This window comes from Enoplosus armatus, chromosome 17 (assembly GCF_043641665.1).
Source record: "Enoplosus armatus isolate fEnoArm2 chromosome 17, fEnoArm2.hap1, whole genome shotgun sequence".
In the NCBI taxonomy this organism is placed as follows: Eukaryota; Metazoa; Chordata; class Actinopteri; order Centrarchiformes; family Enoplosidae; genus Enoplosus; species Enoplosus armatus.
In genome coordinates, this window is record NC_092196.1 from 434,811 (window position 1) to 457,558 (window position 22,748).

At 43.5% G+C, this 22,748-nt stretch overlaps 3 protein-coding genes across 4 annotated transcripts; 1 reads left to right on the top strand and 2 right to left on the bottom strand.

Moving 5' to 3' along the window:
* Positions 1-397: 397 nt before the first annotated feature.
* LOC139299692 (serine/threonine-protein phosphatase 4 catalytic subunit B) lies at positions 398-5,544 on the bottom strand. Of its 2 annotated transcripts, XM_070922542.1 has the most exons (9): positions 5,418-5,544; positions 4,418-4,721; positions 3,515-3,566; positions 3,374-3,424; positions 2,867-2,968; positions 2,465-2,638; positions 2,191-2,317; positions 1,873-2,062; positions 398-1,349 (listed from the first exon to the last, which is right to left on the bottom strand). In XM_070922542.1, exons 2-9 carry the CDS (start codon positions 4,525-4,527, stop codon positions 1,220-1,222), a joined length of 936 nt encoding a protein of 311 aa, XP_070778643.1. In that variant the 5' UTR covers positions 4,528-4,721; positions 5,418-5,544; the 3' UTR covers positions 398-1,219. The 2 variants fall into 2 exon arrangements, with proteins under 2 accessions (XP_070778643.1, XP_070778644.1); XM_070922543.1 differs by lacking the exon at positions 5,418-5,544 and having other exon boundaries at positions 4,418-4,754.
* Positions 5,545-8,191: 2,647 nt separating this feature from the next.
* Positions 8,192-15,526, bottom strand: cln3 (CLN3 lysosomal/endosomal transmembrane protein, battenin). The gene is made up of 13 exons (XM_070922553.1): positions 15,443-15,526; positions 15,230-15,313; positions 14,889-14,968; positions 13,970-14,055; positions 13,043-13,115; positions 12,271-12,414; positions 11,658-11,797; positions 11,352-11,407; positions 11,200-11,268; positions 11,014-11,069; positions 10,830-10,923; positions 10,070-10,210; positions 8,192-8,403 (listed from the first exon to the last, which is right to left on the bottom strand). Exons 1-13 carry the CDS (start codon positions 15,500-15,502, stop codon positions 8,287-8,289), a joined length of 1,200 nt encoding a protein of 399 aa, XP_070778654.1. The 5' UTR covers positions 15,503-15,526; the 3' UTR covers positions 8,192-8,286.
* Positions 15,527-18,175: 2,649 nt separating this feature from the next.
* LOC139299696 (tryptase-2-like) lies at positions 18,176-22,748 on the top strand. Its single transcript, XM_070922548.1, has 5 exons — positions 18,176-18,227; positions 19,395-19,572; positions 20,390-20,667; positions 21,311-21,450; positions 21,786-22,748. Exons 1-5 carry the CDS (start codon positions 18,176-18,178, stop codon positions 21,948-21,950), a joined length of 813 nt encoding a protein of 270 aa, XP_070778649.1. The 3' UTR covers positions 21,951-22,748.

The following is a 22,748-nucleotide window of genomic DNA, read 5'->3' on the forward strand; positions in this document are numbered from 1 at the left end:
ACACACACACACACACACACACCTGGCCGTTGTGCTTTTAAAAAAAATAAAAATATATACATATATATTTTTACATACGTACAACGTTTCCTCCAACGTTCATTTACACAAAGTAGTTTGACTGAAAGCAATGCACTCTCGAAGGGTACGTCCATAGCATTTTACTCCGGAAACTTCCATTATATTATGCCACATACTGGCAAACAGAGTTCACTGAAACATCACCTTCATAACCCCCCCCCCCGCCCCCCCCTCAAGTACAGTCCAGGTTCCAGTGTGACTAAAACACCATCCGTTAGCTACTGAGCTAGTTGCTGCCAACCAGGGATTCAACTAGAGTGTATATGTAACCGTGCTAAGTATGCATGGGTCATGAAACCACACCTGCAAAATAAAATCGGCATTGATACAAAAACTTTATTCTCACAATATCAAAATTGACAGACCTACAGAGATTTGTAGATTAAAAGGAATTAAGAGAAAACAATGGTGAATATAGTGACTCCTGCTGGCCAGTCATTATATTTCTGGTATTTATTTGTGATGGTGCTGAGCAGCAGCACTGGGTATGTTAAATAGTGACACACATGACAGATGACAGTTAAACAGAAACAGCAAAAAAAAAAAAAGAGGGGGGGGGGGTAGATCATTTTGCATTAAATCCTGCCAGCAACAATTATACAAAAATCAAAAACAAAAGACAACATATGCATTGAAGGAATCCCTTAAATGATGAAATTTCCTACATCTGCATATTTTTTGAAAAAAAAAAAAAAAAAAAAAAAGATATCCAACTCCTTCCACATATTTCTAAAACTAGACAATGTTCGTCATGAAAAAAATACTACAAGAGTGGTGGAGGTTAAGTGGGGGAGGGAGAGCGTCGTATCTACAGAGAGTGAGAGAGAGGGGGAGAACAGACGGGGATGGAAGGAGACTTGGGGGGGGGGGGGGGGGCATCTTATATAGCTGAGGAGAAGTGACAACAGTCAAGGGCCCCAGTATCCACTTCGCCCCCCTACACCTTTCACAGTGACTGCTCTGTCAGCCTCGGGCAGTGCGGCAAAAAAAAATTTGCGAGGGGAGTTTTGGCAGGTTTTCTGTCTAACTGCTCTGAGTTCAGATTGACAGAACCGTCCAGCAGCAGGATGGAGGGGTGTGGCTGGTGTGAAATGGTACCAGAGATTTCGACGCTATCGTGGCTGCCTGCTCGAAGACTTCACAGGAAATAGTCGGCTACGGGCTTCTTGGAGGGGATGCCTCTGGTCTCTTGCGGAGCGGCCTCAAATATGATGAACTCCCGCTGTAGATGCTCATCCAGCTCCAAGATGGCCGCCACGTTGCCACATCTGATTGTCCAGGGAAAGACAAAGAGCTGGTTAGGACACTCACGTATTTGTATTTGCATCAGGTTTTTTTTTTAGCACATCACAAAAGAACAATGTGTTTTGTGATGCATACACTCAATCCGCTGACAATCTATGGCACAATGTACATCATTCACACTGCATGTCAGGCTCATCTGCAGCGGCTACAGTGCTTTGTCTTGCGTCTGCACGGGATGCGTTCAGGCACAGTATAGAGCGTAGGTCACCAGCGTTCTGGCAGCACTCAGATACCAACACACACAATTGCGGGCTTAATAAAAAATGCTTGTGAAAAGAGAGGCGTCATGCGTGGAATGATTAAAAGAAGAGCGTTCCTGCATTTGAAAAAAAAAAACCAAATCGCTGCAAAATGGTAATGTAATAAGATTTCACAACTGACCCTCACGTGATCCATCTTTTAAATAGCTCAAAGGCCTTTACTATGGAGGTGTTGACATTGTCCATTCAAACAGGGACTACTGGGAGCTTTACTGCATCTACACACCTGTAGCAGTAGTTGGGCGCCGACCACACAGTGAGCACAGTCTCATTGAAGTGCCACTTGTAGCCCTCCATGACCAGCTGGTGAGCTCGACAGATCATGTGGATGTCGTTGGCGGCGTTGAACTGGGCCACCACGTCGCTCCCAAACAAATAGCCGGCACCCCTGGGACTCACCCCCCACCCTGTGGTGTCTGAGGGGAGAGAAGAGAGAGAAGTCAGGTCAAGATCTGCTTCTGAACATATTCAACTACACATGTCGAACAGCGAGAATATTCCAGAGCGTGTAGGTTAACAATGACAGGACAGGATGCCTGTATACCTTCAGGGTCTGACCACAGGAGGTCACACATGGGCCCATCGTGGGGCACTTCCTGTTTTCTGTCAATGGTCCGGATCTGGTCCAGTGTCTGGATGGACGGAGACAAGCCACCGTGCACGCAGAAGATCTGAAGGGCAAAAGAGAAGAGTGCGTCAACCCAACCGACGGAGGACCTTTTTATAGTGGCAGAAACCGATAAGTTACTCAACCAGCTATTAGCTATTAGCATTTTCGTTGCTGAAGCCGAAGGAAATGGCTGTATAGTGTATCTCACCTTGCCATCGATGATCGCAGAGAGGGACAAGTAGTCAAATATCTCGGTGCAGTATCTCCAGACGGTGACTGAGCCGTACTTGCGGAGGCACTCGTCGTAGAAGCCGTAGACCTGGGTGATTTGCCGGGACTCGTGGTTTCCCCGGATCAATGTTATCCTGTCTGGATAACGCACCTGAGGAGCACAGCAGAAGCAAGGAGATGAAGGAAAGTGGGGTTTCATGAGCCCTGTGCTTGAACCTAAAGGCCTCAAGAGATTCAAAAATACATATGTATGAATTTAGAGGCAACACACACACAGCTGCTTCTCCTGTTAGGCGGCAAAAACCAACTGTGACCATTTCATTTTTTTTAAAAAAGAAAAACATGCAGTAGAGGGAAAGGGATCTTGGTTCATGTGTACCTTAAGAGCTAGCAGAAGGAGGAACGTCTCCACGCTGTAGAAGCCTCTGTCCACAAAGTCGCCCATGAAGAGATAATTTGTCTCTGGGACATCACCGCCAACCTGTCAACGTGGCAAGATTCAAAATGTAAAACACACATCAGTTGCCATTGCCAGTGTGATTGGACCTGCATCAGTCTTGACCTGGCATCAGTTTCCTGTACAGCTTCCACTGTGTTTAATGTGATTTAGACGCGTGAACAACGTCACTCAAGTATCAAATGGGCTATTAAAATTGAATGCAGCTGTAAAATATGTCAACTGCGGTTAATTTCTGCATTAAAATGGTGTTTTGAACCCTTTTTGGACATGTATGCGTCTATTTTAGGGAAGTGCTGATGGTACACATAAGTGCCCACTGCAGTGAAGTAAGGGACGGTATTTCAAACACAATTATGACAGGAAACCACTAACAATATAACACTGACAAAAATGTGATAACCAAGTCTGTATTGAATACAAACTTACTCTAAACAGCTCTTTCAAGTCATAGAACTGACCATGTATATCACCACACACCTACAAGAGAAAAAAAAAAACAATTATTACCACTTTAAGTCAAATTCTGAGCAAAAAAAAACCCCATTACCATTAGAAAATGGTACTTACTGTGACAGGAGAGTCCACTCTCTGGACATTGCTCTCTTCAACCAGAATCTCTCTGAAAACACATACAGGTAGATTTAAAATCATGATTTCATGTTCTACTAGCAACAAGACTTCAGCAGCTAGTCGTAAAGGAACTTAAGACGATAGACACTCAGTTACAGAGCCACTGTTCAATAAAAGGTTTATGGCCCAACGAGTTACTTAATCATCACTATCTACAAATACATAGTTCCAACCCAATCCAATCTTTCCTAAATACTCCAATACTCCAGAGGACACACCTCAAGTACATTGTAAAAGTGAAACATGCCTCTGTACTAAACAAATGTGGCCTGCATCACAGCTTTTGTCTCATAGTATTATGTATAGACACTTATTTTGTAATAGACAACACTACAGAATCGTTCCAGCTTTTGGCAACTTCCTGTTTGTAACTGTCTTTCATGCGTTTAAAAAAAAAACGACAACAAACTAAAGTAACTGTTAAGAAGAATATAAAGCCATACTCCACACTCACTCTAAGCAGGTTTTGGGATGAAAATGTAAATTAATTTGGGGGTGGAGATGAAAGGGTTCTTGGAAAACAAAACAAAAATAAAGTATTACATTGGTTGTTGGGTTTTTTTTTTTGGAATAAAGCATTTTGCTTTCCCATTGTGAAATATGAAAAATGTGACGTCCCAAAGTCACAATGTACCATGAAGGTTAGTATTTAAATGATGCTGCCAACAATTAGTCCTGTCCTAAATGTCCTATGCCATTTGCTACCCAGACCAATGGGTGTATCTAGTATAAGTCAAGAAACTCTCCTGGAGGTGATGTTAAGTATTTAGCTACTAAGTATTTAGCATCACTAACATCAGTTTGGCCGTGTCTGTATTACGGGAGGTGTTCATCCATTACCTGGCTTTGGCACACAGTGCTTTGACTTCGTTTTCTTTAATGAGCTCACAGCGTCTGAGCTGCTCTATCTGTCGGTCCAGGTCACTGATGTCCCCCATTGTGACACACATAGGGAGAGCCGCTCACACACACACACACTCCCTCCCTCTCCCTCGCACACCGGGGTCGCTGAAATAAACAGGCTCTTTCTAACCCCCGGGCAGTGGAGCGGGCGGCCGTGACAGTCTCCCTTCCTCGGAGATAGGCAGGGCTCTTCAACACTTGAACGTCGGGCTCTTGCTATGAGGATGTTCGGAATAAGGACCTGTGGAGGGAGGGGGGAATACAATGAGGCAGTTCAACATCAATCCTGAATAAAAAAGCGAAACAACGCAACAATGTTCACGTAACAAGTTAACAGGAGAAACATTGTTAGTTGACGTTTGTTGCCTGATAACTTGGACGTAAGTTTTCTCAAACTGGTCCCCAACCAAACGATAATTTGATCAAAAAGAAGTAGAAAACACATTATGTTATTCGTTTATCTACACAGAATGCAGATTAACAAAATGCACCACAGAAAACTGACGTTATTCGTCAAGGAATGTCAGGCCTTTGGGCGTAGCTAAACAGTAAGCTAACCATTAGCACGTTAGCTTACATCACTGCTAACGACGTCAGCGAACAACTCATTATTTGATAACTAAGCCAACCATTTTGTTTTGGAAATGTGTCCCGAAGGTTAATCCTCATGCCTGCCGACTGCTACTGAACAACTATACATACTTGTTGTGCTAAAAAAAAAAAGAAACGTGTTTAGCCAGGATAGCTGACAAAATGCTGTATGTTAGCAGGCTAACCGCGGCTGTCGGGGCACCGGGCTAACTTGAACAGACGGCTTCAACGCTGGCTAGCGCCTCTCGGCTAATTTCACGCGCAGGCTAGCGAATGCTAGCGAGACGTATCAAAGCGATTAGACACAACGCCGCTGATTCGACGGAATGCGAGCGAGAGCAGTTACCGTTTAGTGAGTGGAAGCAGCAGAACTCGGAGAAACAAACATCAGCGCGTCTCATTCCGTGGATCGAGTGTCCTTTCGCCGTCCACCGGCTCCTCTTCGTTCCCCCGGTGTAGCCTTTGCCGGTTCCCTCCTGCCGTGCTCATGAACACTAGCGGCTTGACTGGGACTTCCGGTTTAGGGAACGCGCATTGCTCAGTCCGAAGCTCCGAAACAACTGGAGAGGTATGGCTTTGCATTCAGCGTTATATAGTTTAATCCATTTTGTGAGAAGACGTCCATCAACTGGGAATAAAATGAAGGCTGAGGGAGGACATTCGAAAATAAATGATATAGGAAAATGGTAAATTGAAGTCCAAAAGTATTTTGCTATCGTTGTGTCCAAGCGGGAAATGAAGAGTTTATTCTGGATTTATCAATTATGTAAGGAAGACATATTATATATTTATATAGTATTTTTATATGTAAAACATGTCTGGTGGGGATCTCCAATTCCTACAACCCAACACATGGAGCAGTACAACCACATCATTCAGCAAAATAGCTCAACTATTAGTCTAACAGCATGTAAACTTGATCCGGAAAAGATTACTCAATTAGTTGATCGACAGAAAACTATTCAGCAATTTCAAGCCAAAACTAAAACACAACATTCCTTTAATTGCGAGGATTTGCTGCTTTTCTGAGAGTTGACCGAATGTTTTTGTGTTTTGTGACTGTTGGTCGAACAAAACAGGCAATGTGAAGATGTTTTCTGGGCCGAGCGGAGAGCCGATTAATCGGGAAAATAATAGTTTTTTCGTTAATTAAAATAGTCGCAGCCCCAATGACAGCAGCCGTCCCCACTTGTATTTGAGAGCAGAATGGATTTGAGCGATACCTAAATTCTAATAATTCAAACGGTGTCAGGCAGATACGCTGTGTTTGAGGGGCTCACTCACAGGTGGTCCTGTCACCTCATGGGCGAAACACCATGCTTTGATTTCAAATCACCAGAGGCAATAATCACGCTACAATCACAGTATCCTGTCGGCTAACTTCACAACAAAGACCACATTTTTTGAATTGCACTTCAAAATGTATTTACCTTTTTATTTTCCATGACAATTACCCATTTGAATGCATGCAGGCCAATTTTTCCACACACACAAAAAAACCACCACTATATGCAAGTTGTAGCCAAGTTATGACAATTCAACAGCAGCAGCAAAACACAACAACGTAGGTGGTTAAAATTTCAGTAGGAATGTGCACATCGGTACGCGTTTGAGACATGTTAAAGAGAAAACAGTGTGCATATGTGTGTAATTTGTACAATCACATTTTTACTTACATTACTTTCAGAAAACAGGAAAACAAAAAAAGGGTGCACACACAAAGGCTGAATGTTTTCATGATGTTAACAATGATGACAGGCACACCCAAAAAACATTTTCCCACTGACTTTTGTTGACTTAGTCTCAATTAAAAAAAACAAAAAACGATTAACATTTAAAAGCTCTGGACATGGTCCTGTTTACCAGATTATTAAAGTATATAAAATATAAAATGTTAAACCTTTGTTATCTTTGGTAGCAACGTACAGTAAAAAGACATTTTTGGTCACTTCAATCATGACGCGCTTGAACTTGTTGTACCGGTGACTGAAAAGCAACGACATATGTCAGTTGATTAAGTAATAAACCTGATTCTACTTGGGTCTAAGAATCTTGAAGGCACCACAAAACAATTTAATCTACTTTTAAATGAAGCAGAGTCTTCAGTTTAGAGGAGCAACTCTGTTGCAATTACTTAAAATGTGTTGAGCCAAAAATGATGTTGTAGTGGGCTGGGCTCCTCGGTTGTGTTGCCGATATTGAGTACACCACATCAATATGTAATAATGGCATAGCAGATGTGCAATATCTCACACCATCAGAGGTAAATATAAATCCAAATTCAAGCTTGAAGGCCTTTCACTCCCGATCATTTCATTATACCATTATTAGCTTTTGGCATGTTGTACGTTGCCAGCTCTAAATAGCAGCAAGAGGTTGACATTTTTCATTTTGAAGACTTCATTATTGTGAAAAAAGGATAAATAATTCGTGAGAGGTCAGTAAAATGAAGCTCAACTCCTGTGTAGTCTGGTGTTTGGTCAGCCGTCCACTAATAGGAAGCTCCTCAGGCTGTACGGCGAGACAAAGATACCATAGGTGTTTTTTTTTTTTTTTCAAAAATGAGATGCTCTACTCTGTCCGGTCACTCAAAAACACTTCTGTTCCGTAAACACTGTTAAAATCAACTGTGGATGTAATAAAAAAAAATAGTCTGGTTATGTTATATGCTATAAACTACGGCCGCTGTCCTGCCCTGCTTTAGCGCCTTCACATTAGAAGCAGCTACAGGAAGCACATTATTTGCCAGCGAGGTTTGCGCGCAAATAACATTGGGCCGAAAAACGAGCCATGGGATCAGTTTTTCTCAGCAGGCGGCGGACTCTTGGAGCAGAAGAACGCCTTCTTGTCGAAATCCACGTTTCTTGTGGGCTCTGATCGCGGTTGCTCGCAGCATGGCCCGGCGTGTGTACACCATAAAAATGAGCATTGGCCGATCAGTTCAAGTTGGTAAAAAAAAAAAAAAGGATAAGTCAGTAAGAGAGTCCACGTCTTTCTGGATGGCTAACTGGTGGTTAATAGGAAACCGCATTGAATACAGCATGTGGAGTCATAGTTTCGGGGGGGGGGGGGGGTATGTAGGAGTATAGTCTGCTTTTGTCAGATGGTCTCTAGCTCATATCAGATTTTAAAAAATAAATAAATAAAAAAAATCCCTCGATGGAACACACCCACGTCTTGCTTATTCATCCTGCTGGCCGGTGTGTGGGTCGAGGTCATAGGGAACAGAAGTATCTGTGGATGGGGAAAGCAGTGAGTCCGGCCAGAGCTATGCCCAGACTGTCTCCCACGCTGGCAGCGGCCATGGCGAACTCCCTCTGTCTGTCTGCGCTCTGTGGGAGAAAAGGAAGAAGTCAGACATGTCACGTGGAATGGCAAACACCACAGCGGGAGCTCAGCTGTATATGGAGCACGGTGATATGGCAAAGCATCATATCAAAATACTCAACATATATTGTGGGGGTGTGTGTGTATATATATGTATATATATATATATATATATATATATACACATATAGGTATATACACACCGATCAGGCATAACATTATGACCACCTGCCTAATATTGTGTTGGTCCCCCTTTTGCTGCCAAAACAGCCCTGACCCGTCGAGGCATGGACTCCACTAGACCCCTGAAGGTGTGCTGTGGTATCTGGCACCAAGAATGTCCTGTAAGTTGCGAGGTGGGGCCTCCATGGATCGGACTTGTTTGTCCAGCACATCCCGCAGATGCTCGATTGGATTGAGAGTCAACACCTCAAACTCGTTGTTGTGCTCCTCAAACCATTCCTGAACCATTTTTTGCTTTGTGGCAGGGCGCATTATCCTGCTGAAAGAGGCCACAGCCATCAGACCAGGCCACCTTCTTCCATTGCTCCGTGGTCCAGTTCTGATGCTCACGTGCCCATTGTTGGCGCTTTCAGCGGTGGACAGGGGTCAGCATGGGCACCCTGACTGGTCTGCGGCTACGCAGCCCCATACGCATCAAACTGCAATGCACTGTGTATTCTGACACCTTTCTATCAGAACCAGCATGAACTTCTTTGGCAGTTTGAGCTACAGTAGGTCGTCTGTTGGATCGGACCACCCGGGCCAGCCTTCGCTCCCCACGTGCATCAGTGAGCCTTGGCCACCCGTGACCCTGTCGCCGGTTCACCGCTGTCCCTTCCTTGGACCACTTTTGATAGATACTGACCACTACAGACCGGTAACACCCCACAAGAGCTGCAGTTTTGGAGATGCTCTGACCCAGTCATCCAGCCATCACAATTTGGCCCTTGTCAAACTCGCTCAAATCCTTTACGCTTGCCCATTTTTCCTTGCTTCTAACACATCAACTTTGAGGACAAAGTGTTCATTTGTTGCCTAATATAACCCAGGTGCCATGATGAAGAGATAGTCAGTGGTCATAATGTTATGCCTGATCGGTGTATATATGTATATATATTCACCACCACCCACTATAGCCCTAATAAGAAACATTTATACTGTGGACAGAATTAAACTGTACATTTCCAGGAATTTCATCAGTGCAACAACACGTCATGTCATACTCAACACTCTGCTGCTCTCTCCCTCTCCCTCCTCTCAACAGAAATATTGTTTTATATAGGCTAAATATGTCCGATTCCGTTCACTTTGTCCTTCTTTTCCCGTGATGTTAAGCTCCTATCAATGACTCAACGCCTCGTGCAGTTGTTTCTTCCCCGCGGCTCAAAAGGAGAGACTACGTTCAGGCTGTCTACAGTGGCTTGAAAGCGATCACGTAGAAGCAGCTGGGCGAAAAAATAGTGAATGAAAACAGTATTTCCGCGCGAGAGAGGGTGGCGAGTTACATGCGACGCCGCTGCTCTGATGGAATGAAGTGCTGGGGAAATGTACTTTGTGGTAGGTTTTGTGACGACACAGGAAGAGTTGCATTTATCAGCAAACGGCTGCTCTCAATGCCCCGTGGATGACCCCGGATGACAAGCAGACCGACAGAAAGTTTGACCTGACCTCCTCGCTGATGAAGTAGAAGGTGTTGACGTACGCAGCTCCACCCAGCAGACCCTCATAGAGGACAATAGCAAACACCAGCCAGGCGCTGGGCAGGAACTGGTACTGCACCGCGAACAGGAGCAGCACTGCATTCACCACCTGTGGTGTGTGATTAAAAAAAATAAACAAAACAAACAAGCTTTGTCATCCCAACCTGGCCATTTCAAGTGTATCTTTTACTGCTCTTGATGACGCAGCATTGAATTTGCAGCAGTCAGTTAAGTACAAATATCGGACTGAACATGAGCTTAACGTAGTAAAGCGGTCCTAAAGCAAAATACAGTCAATTTACTCCACAAATGAAATATCAATGTACATGAAAAGACAAAGGAAAGGTGAGTAAAAAGTGGAGAGTGACTACATAAACACCCCGAACAAGAAACGACCTACAGTTCATCTTTCGCACATTCATTCGTACATCTGTACATGGTCATTTGTTTGGGCTTTTTTTGTTGTTGCAATTCTGCGCTGTAATCTAATGTTTATATATAATACGGCAACTAAACAATGGTTAAGATCAAGCAACATATATAATGCACATTTACCCAATAAACTGTGGGTAATTACTGCACCTGTCAACTAACTACTAACTTTTAATATTCAGTCATCATCCAACCTTATTTAGCTGCCACATGTGGGAATTTACAGACTATCCAACTAAAACATGTTGGCAATACGAACTTTACCCTTTTTCTGCTGGTATGCACTTCATGCTCACCTGCAGCAAAGAGAGAGCCCACACTCTCCTGATCTTCACGCAGCACAGGGACGATCGAGACACCAACACACCGACCTGGTACAGCGTCTGGTACCTGAGCACATGCACACAGTTAATAACCAAATTTGGCTCTGCGTCGTCGGAGTGGTTCCTTTGGAATAATATTGTAGCGAGGCTGACTGACCAGCGGTACTGCTCTGCGTGGGACAGGAAAAAGTTGGGGAAAAACAGGAGCTCCATCTGGAAAAGAAAATACTATCACAAAGCCTGCTGTATTTTGAAAATGGCCGCCACATACATGAACATCGTATCTCATGCAGCCTGCGCCAGAAGGGAGCTGGGTGCGGCTTAACAGCACCGGAGAGCTTACCAAGCCCTGGTTGATGAAGTACTCGGCAAAGTAGACCAGTCCCAGGGGAAACACGAACCTCAGCAGGCCCTGAGGAGAGGAGCAACAGCATAACCAGACAAACAGGCAAATCAATAAAGTCTGACGGAAAGCGAAGAGTGCCGCGCACTTACTTTGATGACGTGCAGTTTCTCCGTGAAGCTGAGAGGTCCAGCGGTCCTGATCTCGGCTACATTCAGGGGGAAGAGAACACGGCCTGTGTAGTTATTCAGTAACAAACAAAAATGCAAAGGATGAATGAATGAATGCTAGTTAGATTAGCTGACTAGCTTCAGATGCATTTCTAAAAGTCCTGCTTCTACTGGATTCGTTCACTGTGTCTTAATGACAAATCGTTTTTAATTCTATCAGTTTTAATCAGTTTATTGTGCTTTCTTCCCCTCCATCATTAGCGGAGTTACGCCAAGTTTGCGACATACCCGGGGTTGACTTCTCCCTCTCCTCTTCCTCTGATCCGTCCATCAGCCGCCGTCTCTCCTCTGAGCCCGCGGCTGCGTATTCCGTCTCCTTGCTTTTCCACTGCGGCAATGACGGTGGAGGAACCAGCAGGAAGAAATAGCTGGTGGTGGTGGTGGTGTTCGGGATAAGCACAGCAAAATCAGAGCCAGGAAGAATGATTTTCATTTTCTCTCGTTTTATGAGTAAAATGAGAAAAAAAAAGCTCAAACGTGTGAAGGTTTAATCAGGTTTAACTGATTGTGGAGTCCAAAATAAAGTTAGTAATGTATAGGATATAGTCTATGAAGAGTAGCCACTCTCTTTGGATGTTTTCATAGTCACTGTTTTAACCTGTCTGTTGATCAATTTCAGAAAATCCCAATTACATCCACTGTGATGCAGTGAGAAGTTGGAAAACAAAGCCTTCTGCAGGCCGTCGAACATCAGCTGAAGCTGTAATCTGTAGAAATCACCATCATTACCAACTACGTTTTCACATACAAGGAAATGTAAATAAAACACATGAAAAATGTACATTACGAAATGCTTCTATAATGCAGAAGTTGTTTCTTATCTTTGCATTTCCACACTTACCTGATCAGCATAGCGAACGGGATCACCAGCATGATGAGAAGCGTGATCTTGGGCGACAGGCCGACCTGGGTGAGGCCCGAGTAGAGGAGGGCTCCACCGACACCAGCGCCACCGGTACCCGAGCCCCACCCTCCCAGTACATCCCTGAGGCAGGAGGGAAACCACCGTTTACAATCCAGCCTGAATATGTTCAGAGGTGCATTTATAGTGTACTTAATGGCCGATACATGTGGTTGCAAAGAGGGACTGTTCTGAAGCTTCTCCCTTGAAGGGTCATGTAAGGAAGGGATTTGAAGTGCCAAAAATAAAACCTGCATTCACTAGCACAAATGAAGGAAATGAAGGATGTCAGATTTTCCTCAAAGTTTCCATAAAGAGAGACTTCATAAAGCAGCCTCTGTTCACACCAGGGAGGGAAAGAAAAGGGGCGAAAAGTCAGGAATAGCAAAAAACAAACACTTATAGTAAATCAGATTTATAGGAAACTAAGCTTTCCTTTTCACAATGTTTTTGTCATTGCATATCACTTATACTTTTTTTAAATGTAGGTCTTTACAAACATTTAACCTATTTTATTTCTTTCCGGGCACAAATGGGCTTCCATACAACTGCGTCACAAAGAAATAACAAAACATTGTCATGATGGCAGGACGTTTTGCAATTACATGTTTTACAGTTTGTAGTAAAACAACAACAAGGCCGTCTTTAACAGACTACACCTTACACTTTTGTCAACTTATATGGATTAGACAAAGTGATGTGAGTGTTTTACCTGCTGAAGAAGACGGTGAGAGAGAGGAAGGACAGTTCTCCCAGTCCAGAGCTGATACTGGCAAAGATCACTCCTAGAAACACGGGGGGGGGGGGGGGGGGGGGGGTTATTCCTTTGTTTCTCGAGTTTCATTCTTGAGTGTTTGAAACAGTGTAATTAACAAAATTAGCTGTGAAGTGATACCTGAATCATTTACATCCAATCACGCTTGACTTGTCTCTACAGTTTGGGAATTTCCTCTTTGATCCGGTCACTCAAAATGACAACAATTTACTTACTGATGACCTTGTTGTTATTGTCTTTTTTTATTTCCAGGTACAATGCGCATTGATCTACATCACCGTAAGCGTGCCAGTGCTAATTTTCAACTGTTGCCCCGTTTCAAGATAAATCTCATCAGTACAGTTTAAACTCCAAAAAGATCCACTCAGTGTCAGGCTTACTGTCTAGTGAAGAACCTTTGTCAGTATCTAAGAACGTCACTAATGGCTGCATTCCATTTAGGTGTGCCAGTTCCAGGGCTCCAGTATTGTGTATGCTGGGGCACTTTCACGGCTGACAGAAACATTCATGTCCTTAGTTCCACCTGTGCTTTTCCTGCAACAACAACTCCTAATATCCAAAATGAAAAAAAAAGGTCTACGGTGGGTGGTAAGGTCCATTTCCAGAGCATTAGCTCACTCTGTAAATTTACAGATGAACAGTAAACACGCCAACTTGAACTTAAACGCCAGCTCACTGATCAGTGTTAGCACGGCGATAAGTATTGCTAGCGGCAGGTCCTGATAAGGCTAAAATGGTATCACATTTCTGCGGAGGAACCGCAGCTGATCCCATCGAGATAAGATGACGGTAAACAAACTGGATGTGAGAAGCTGTATCTGACTGAAATGAACACTAGCTCTGTAAAGAAAATGGCAGCTTTACCTAGAATGCTCATCCACACCGCTGAGGAGAAGGACACCAGGAGGAAACTCATTGCCGCCATGATGGCACAGAACAACACTCGGACACTAGAAGGACAAGGAATTAAGCAGGAAATTTACAATACAACACAATACTCCAGTCGTACAAAATTAAAGGACCATGCTTTTATTCGTACAATATTACTTTTGCTGTAATAACAAGTCACCGTCCAATTACTTACAGACTGCATGGCATACAGGCCACATAAAGTGACAAAATAAAAGCTGGTATTCACAAAAATGGCCAATTTCAAAAAGTAGCCTGCACCACCTGCACTGAACTACTGTAAATGAAATTGAACAATTCCCGCGCATTTTCTTAAATAAAAGCCCATCAGGAAAGGAAGGCCAAATTATAGCCACAGAACAGCCCGGAAATATCTTTTGGAAGTGGAAGCGACGGGAAAGAATCCGTGTATGAAAGGTTACATTATGCTAAATTTGTTTTGATCCATTTAAGTTTGCATTAACCAGGGAACAGTATAAAGTCCTGTCTCTAATATAAGCCTGTCCCAAATAAAGGCCTGGCCTTGGCCACTATTTGAAGATTTGCAGCCACAAAAAGTCATGTGAGGCGCCAAAGTAATCACCACCTTTAAACATCTAGTGCCAAAATGAGTGCCCCTGAATGATGGGATGATGACGGTTGGATATTCAATACGTGGAATGGCTTTAACCTGCAGTTATAACTGTCTACGTGGCTAGGTACAGTAACACTGCAAGTGAGAAAACCTGTAGCAAAACTGTAATTATTAATTGGCGGTGCGTTGAAATAGGCCGTTCCCATTTAAATAATTTAGTAAATAATCAGGTTGAGGTTTGAAAGAATTGAAAGACAAACATTTTACAAGCACCTTTACAAGCGATAACCATCGTCTTACCCATAAGGCAGTTTGTGGATCACAAAGGGAGCAAGCAGCTTGATGATGAGCGTTGGGAGGATGTCAGCCAACAGCACAGCCTGAGGAGGAAGAGTAACAGCCAATGTTTGCCCCCGAAGAGTGTGATTGTCCTCTTTTGAATCACAAGTGTTTATATTTCAAATACGATGTGCCGAGTGACGGGAATATACTGTGGAATATTTTGCATCGTTGCCGAAAGCAAGGGTTCCCAAAGTGGCTGCTGGGGCAATATGTATGTTACAATATATGTCTGTGTACTTTTGCGTCGTCTCTGGCGAAACCTCACAGTGACAAACGAAGAGTAGTGAGTCTCCATTTACCGCAGTAGAGACAGGATTGCAGTCATAGCGGCTGCTGTTGCTACCGTTCCTGCCTTGGACATCCACGGCCAATGTGGCTGAAGTCTAAAAATAAAAAAGGGGAATAAGTCAAAAGTGGCTTTATATCTACACAGTCTTTACAGCCTCAAGCCCTTACCAATAACGAGGGCCGCGGCTAATACAAAACCTTTAAACACAAGTGTGTCTTCTTACAGATAATGTGGCGTTTCCTGACTCTTGTTTTCTGAGGATATCGTGGGCGGCGCTCAGCATAACCACATAAGCAAAGTTGTTGCACAATCCGAGGAGCCTGGGGAGGCAATCAGAAGACAGATAATAGATGACACGGGGGCCGGCGGGACTCGGATGCATCAATAACTGACAGGGAGGCTTCACTTTGAGAAAACAAAAGAACTGCAGATTTACAATCGCACGTTTCAGGAAGCTTTGATATTTTAATGTTGCCCTCGCGAACTTTCCCTGACTGAAAATAGAAATAAAAAAAAATATTATGTAGATGAGAAAATATATGACAAAAATTTAGGTAAACAAGGCTTGGAATTCAAAGCCATTTTTGTGACAATTTGACTGACCTATTTCAGTTCAGGTACTCAAAAAAGCATTGGAATATGAATGGTTTTCCCTTTCCTACATGTAGCACTTGGATTTCACCAACTATCTGTGGCAAATAAAGGCAATGACATTTATGGTTTTGTGCTTACTGTTGTTATATATTTCCTTACCATGACGTTTGAGTTGAAAATGATCTGAGACTGTTTTGGGAACGACAATTCTTTTATTTCATTCTTTAATGATTGAAGTTGTCGGGGTGCAAGGAGGCGAACATTTCTTAAACCTGAGTGACATCAAACAGAGGTTCTCTTTTTTTATATATAGTTTTATATATATATGTATATATATATATATATATATATATATATATATATATATATATATATATATATATACACATATAACAGCGGGGCAACACTGAGAGGAAGCTGTGGCCTTCATTGGTTTCGACCTCTGGTGCATAAAATGGTGGCATTCATTTCAAGAGTATGTCTGAGGAAACGTCGCTGTACTTGGACTTTAAAAACACCGGTGTTTCGGTTCAACGAGTGACCCTGTTAACTGGCGACTTTCGGCCGAATGCGTCTGTTGTTGTCGTAGTTAGTTATAATGTGGTCGCTCGTGAAACCGAAAAACCGGTGTTTTTAAAGTCTAATTTTCAAAAACAATTGCTGAAGTACAGCGAAGCTTCCCAAGACATACTCTTTAAATGAATGCCGCCTTTTCATTTAAAGCGTTACATAACATAAGGTGGCAAATGCACCAGAGGTCGAAACCAATGAAGCCCACAGCTTCCGCTCAGTGTTGCCTTGGGTCACAGGGTCACTCCTTAAACCGTAACACTGGACACTCACCAAAATCCACTCCAGTTGCGCCATTGTGTGCTATGCCCTGTAAATAACAGATAAACAAGTCCTTTAGCGACTCATATGACAATAATGTTTGTAATTTGGTATGTATCAGTCGAGTCCAGCACACTGCTGACAGATGACAGGCCCACCGTTGTTGTCAGAGCGCCGAGGTGCATCTGCGTTGACGCTGGCAGCCTGCTCCATGTTGACAAACACGACCAAGGGACTACGACCGAACTTCCGGGCTAACAGCTAGCTAAAACCGCGACCGTGACAGGGGACATTGTAGACTGGATGTTAAGTGTCCCAGGCAGCTTCCACAAACGCAGACGGCAAATTCTCTGGTAAATTCTTGTCAAAACTTCGACGGCGTCACGTGAAACGCGGTGTCTCACAAAAACAAGCTCCCGCGGAAACAAAAGGCCAACCCTGGACGTTCCCGTTCGGCGTCGCTATTTGGAATAGGTCACAAACTTCGCTGGGAGCTTTCACAGTTATTATTCTCGCGATATCGTAACGTAACATTTTAAAGTGTTTGTTAATGTATTCGTTGACAAGAATAACTCATCTTATACATGCGTCCATTACTGGTGTGTAGACTGTCAATACATGCACATGACATGATATAATATAGTTATTTTTTATATACAATGATATATCTTCGCGGGTTTATATACAGCTTTAAACCCGCCTGTGAATAATTTGACAGACACACACGCATTTATAACACACCGGAAGGATTTGGTCAAGTGTAATCATGCAGCTACATCACACTGTGTTATCAAGCTCGCATGAACTTTTTTTTTTTGATAATCTTTTTTATTTCAACAAAAATGGGGGGGGGGGGGGGGGGGGGTTATCTCAGTAGTCACAATATATTTTGCAGTTTTCCCAACATCACAGGGATTTGTACACAAATACAATAGAAGTAACAAAAGTAAATAACAGTAACATTCACAACAAAAGTTACAATATATAAGTAATACATATGTATAAGTGCAAAATAAATGGATTCGCATGAACTATTCAAACATCGTCGCAGATGGTTCCTATGAAGAGTTATAATTGTTGACTAATCCGCCAATAAGCAGTAAAAATGTATGTGAAAACCAACTCAAACGTGGCATTAAAATAATATGACACGCAATCTTACCACCAGGCCATTAAAGGTGTACAAAAAAGAAGAAGAGAGAATTCTGCTGCTACTTTAGACCAGAATATTCAATTTTATCTTGTTTAAACTTGGAGGATCATATTTTAAGTGCTAATACACTGCTCTGGGTTTGTATGCATCTTAAGTTAAAAAGTACATGATTGCAACAATACAAAGCCTTACAAAGTGGAAATACTCTAATAGTATATACTGGAATAGCATAGCAGCATGTGTTCCGCAGTCTGTGAGTGAATGCACTTGTGGTTTGGGAGGAAGAGGAGGGCTGAGTCCCCCCCCCCCCCCCCCCCCCTGCAGCGGCGTATATAAAGCCGCAGCCTGCAGGAGCCACTGCTTCACTCCTGCACGGCCATGGCTGTCTGCAAACTTCTCGCTGCGCTGGCACTGGTCATCAGCGCTGGAGGTGAGGAAGGGAAGGGGGGGGGGGAAGCATCCTTGCAGTCATCTTATGTCTTAGAACATTATTTGAGTGTCCAGACGAGCGTGTGGATTCATCTGTTCTGTTTGTGGATGTTAATTTGCCGACTCTTACTACATCATGGGTCTTTTATGGCAAAACCAGTCAAAATTGCTCTGCTGTTTTTTTTTTTATTTATCATATTTGACTAACAGCGATGACTGGCCACCTTAAAATGACTGCCAGTTGTGTGCCTATTGTAGATTGAAAGAAAATGTTTGACATTTAGCAAATACGCTTATTTGCTTTCTTGCCAAGAGTTAGATGGTAACATTGATACCGTCCGTCCGAAATCTGTCCGTTAAATATGAAGCCGCGGCCAGCAGCCGGTTAGCTTAGCTTAGCATGAAATAATAATGCATAACAGCGCCTTTAAAGCGCACTAATTAACACATAATATGTTGTTTGTGTAATCCGTACCAAAACTGAACGGTAAATGTCAGCGTCACAGTGACCACCCCCGGCCAGGACATAGTCTGGGACATGACGCCTGTAAAAAAAATAATAAAAAAAATAAACGCTACCTTTTTACACTTGACACAGTTTTTGTGGGGATTAAACAAACAAACTCGCGAACTAAATAGTTGGTAAACTTTAGAAGTGAAAGTGGTATCCATTCTTCTCGTCTAACTCTCGGCAAGAAAGCAAATAAGCCTATTTCCCCAAAATGTTAAACTCTTACTTTAACCCAAGATAATATTTGAACTTGTCAACTCTAAATTGTGTGTGTGTGTGTGTGTGTGGTGGTGGGGGGGGTGTTAACCCTTTGAACTCTGCAATAGAAATGGTCCGCCAGTGCCCATATTGGAATTTTAGCCTATTGTGATGTCATTTCTTTGGAGTATCTTCAAATGCTTCATGTCCCTAAAATCTGTACAACCTAAGCTAAAAGCTAATGTCAGCCAATACGTCGTAATATTTGCTAAAAGTGTTGAAAGAAAATACTGAAAATAACAGCGGACATGTTTTTTTTCCCCATCACATTTTGCAAAATAACGCTGATCCAAAAGATCTCTAAATGTGGAAACATGATCCCAAATATGAACGCTCCATGAGTTTTTTGAAGAGAATCCTGAGCGTAGATTTGATGACGTTTCATTATTGCTTTTCCAGGTTTGCTCGAGGGTGAGGTGAGGAGCTCCATCGTCGGGGGGGAGGAAGCCCCACAGGGCAGATGGCCGTGGGTGGTCCACCTGAACATCACAACTGATGACAGGTTGTTGCGGTGGCGCTGCGGTGCTGCCATCCTCAACGACCAATGGTTGCTCACTTCTGCAAGCTGCTGGGACAAGTAAGTGTGTGGTTGTCTGTGGTTTTTCACATTGTTTTTTTGTTTTTTTTCCCACATGACCCTTATCATCTTCCGTAGCAGTGAGCCCATTGATTATCATAGGCGTCTAAGTTTGTCAAAACCACTATACTGCCTTCAATGGGGGTAACCCGTGTGCAAGAATGGGTGGGTTCGGCAAAAGTGGGCCCACTTTTTAGAAAATGCACAATAATTCACTCACACCAATCATGTTTTAGTGAAATGGTACAACTCTTCTTAACAAACTCATTGTTTTTGTAGGGAACTGATCAGTCTAAAAGCCACGGACTCCAACAAGAACCCCTCTTCCTCGCTCACGTTTATTAAGGTTTAATGGGACAGCTTGTCCTCCAAGAAAAAAATACCAGTACATACCATTGAAGATGTTAATACCATTCAAATAAAAACAAAACTCATTCAAAGTACAAGTGTGCTGTTAATGCAGAAAATAAATACATGACATGAACCGTTAGATCCATAGTTAACATGAAAATACTGATGGGTGCAGCTTTAAACACACACAATGTTGAACTGCACCCATGTTCAGTATATTAAAGAGAGCCTGATATCAGGGCAACCTACCAAAACGTGACGCACATATTATATATGCATATTTGAACCAGTGCTATTATAAAATTCATGATCATAGCCCTCGTGATTTTAAGGCCCACATTCCCTGAACACACGGTCCCACTTCTGCGGAACCTACCTACATGTTAGAATATACAGAAAGAGTAGCGTGTGTCAGCGGAGGGCCATTCATAAATGCAGACAAACTAACACGTGTTTGTGTTGCCAGGCGGCGTAAGCCTAGTTTGGCTAGAACGATTGTTTGGCTCGGCGCACACAATCTGCGGCAGGGGTCGGCGCGTTTCATGGCTGTACTTTTCGTCATATCTCACCCCGGGTACCGGGCCCTGGGAGGGGGCTACATGAACAACATCGCCCTGGTGAAGCTGAGAAAAAAGGTGAAGTTCTCGCCACTCATCGCCCCGGTGAGTCTGCCCAGCGTCAACACCATCTTCGGCCTGTTGTCCGAGTGCTGGATCGCCGGCTGGGGGAGCATTGGGGATGGTGGTAAGTTCTGCATATAAAAGCAGCCTATAAGGCGCACACAGTGTCGAAGCACCCTAACCCTCCCCCGTGAATGCTCATATTGTATTTGTTGAATTAGATACATATACATATATAATTATGTATATTCATTCATTACTTAAGCGTTCTTTCAAGGGAATATCTCTGAAAATCAACAACTTCTTTAAACCCAAACGAACAAAAACTTATATATAAAAGCGGTACATTGTGGGGGGGGTTTTAAGTCGGACTACTTCCTGACTACTTACCTGAAGTCCTCAAAGTTTTTACGCTTCGGTTTTTGTACGGATTAAAGACCACCAAGACATAAAAATACCCTGCTTTGAGTAACAATTTGTTACCATAAATTCTCTAACAGCCGGGGGGGCGTGGCCAGCACGCACAAGCCTACTACAACCGCTCACATGGTGAATTTAGAAAATTTACAGTAGCAACATAAAATGATATGCACTCAGGGACCAGTTAGCCAAACAGGAAGGATCTCAACACAAAAACATCCAGCCGCGAATATAGGCCCAACCTCGGTCGCTAAACTACACTCCAAAATCCGAAAAATATCCCGTCCTCCTCCTCTGCACTTATTCTGAGAGTGTGTGTGTGTGTGTGTGTGTGTGTGTGTGTGCAGATCCACTGCTGCTTCTTGACACCCTTCAGCAGCAGAAGATTCCCATCCTCCCTCGGAGTGTGTGCGAGGTGGACTATCCCGAGCTGACCTCTGACATGCTGTGTGCGGGGGGCGTGGCCGCAGGGAAGAACGTCTGGAAAGTGAGTTTTACCATTGAAGGATAAATTCATTTCTCTCTGGGGGGGGGGCACCACCACCGGGCTGGGAAGCACTGGCCTACACGTCTTACCTCTATATATGAATAGAGCAGTTAAAGCTAGCTCCACCTGGACCAACAAAAAGTAAAATGGCCGCCGTGACGCCTTTTTCGCGATGGCTCCATTTTCTGAAAATGATTGCGCTGTTCCAAGTTTCACGCCTTAATGAAAAAGTTATCGGCTGTGTGTCAACTCTACAAGTTAAAATAAGGAAGGGACAACGCAAAGTGGAAAGACTTGAGTGTGTGTGTGTGTGTGTGTGTGTTTTTTGTGTGCAGGGGGATTATGGCGGCCCGCTGGTGTGCTGCACAGGCAGTGACTTCGTGCTGGTGGGCATCATGAGCTATCGGAGTGTCGAAGGTTGCGGCCTCATGGGCCGACCTAGCGTCTACACCCAGGTGTCCAAGTATCTGAGCTTCATCAACGACTACATCCACAGCTAGGAAGCCTCCGCTGAGGTCTAACCTTCCTGTTCGGTCTAGTGCCCCCCCGGCAACTCGGCTTAACTCTTTTGGCTTCTCTCCTGCGTTGACCCATGCTTCCTGTACGCTGGTTTGACACAATTCTTGGCATAAAGCTTAAAGCTTTGAAGCATCAATTCTGGTGTCGCGATATGTTTTGGAGAGAGGACGGAAGCCACGCGGAGTGAACATCGGGCATTAGAGTCCACGTTTCAGGCACACAAAGAAAAACGCTGTTCATAAACGCAGAATAAACCCCAAACCAAAGCACTAACCCTTCCTCTTACACATTGCCTCGCCGTTTGAAGAATCCATTTCTGCTGCCTTCAAAAGGTCAAATTTGAATTTGTTCAGCTTGACATTAAGAAATAACCTCATATACTGTAACCGCGTTGGATATACAGTAGTTTCAGCACTCAGTGGGCAGTTCGGTGCAGTCTTGGATGTGTTTGGGGAGAGAGTTCCAGAGGGAGGGGGGGGAAGCTATGGAGAATGCTCTGTCGCCCCAGGTCCAGGGGCTGGTTCCCAACCTTTTTCTTAAGGGACCCCTATTTTACCATTGGATACACACGGACGACCCCCACCCATGTAAAAAGGGGGGAAAACTAGCCTACTTCTTCTTCTGCAGGAAGTTTGTGTAAAACCAGCAATTTGTATCGAATTCTGAATCGACTGTTTCCTGGGGACATTGCAATGTATCAGATGATTTTTCCTTATATATCCATATTTTGATTTTCTTTTCATTTCACTATCATACATAGGTTTTAATAGTCCAAGCAG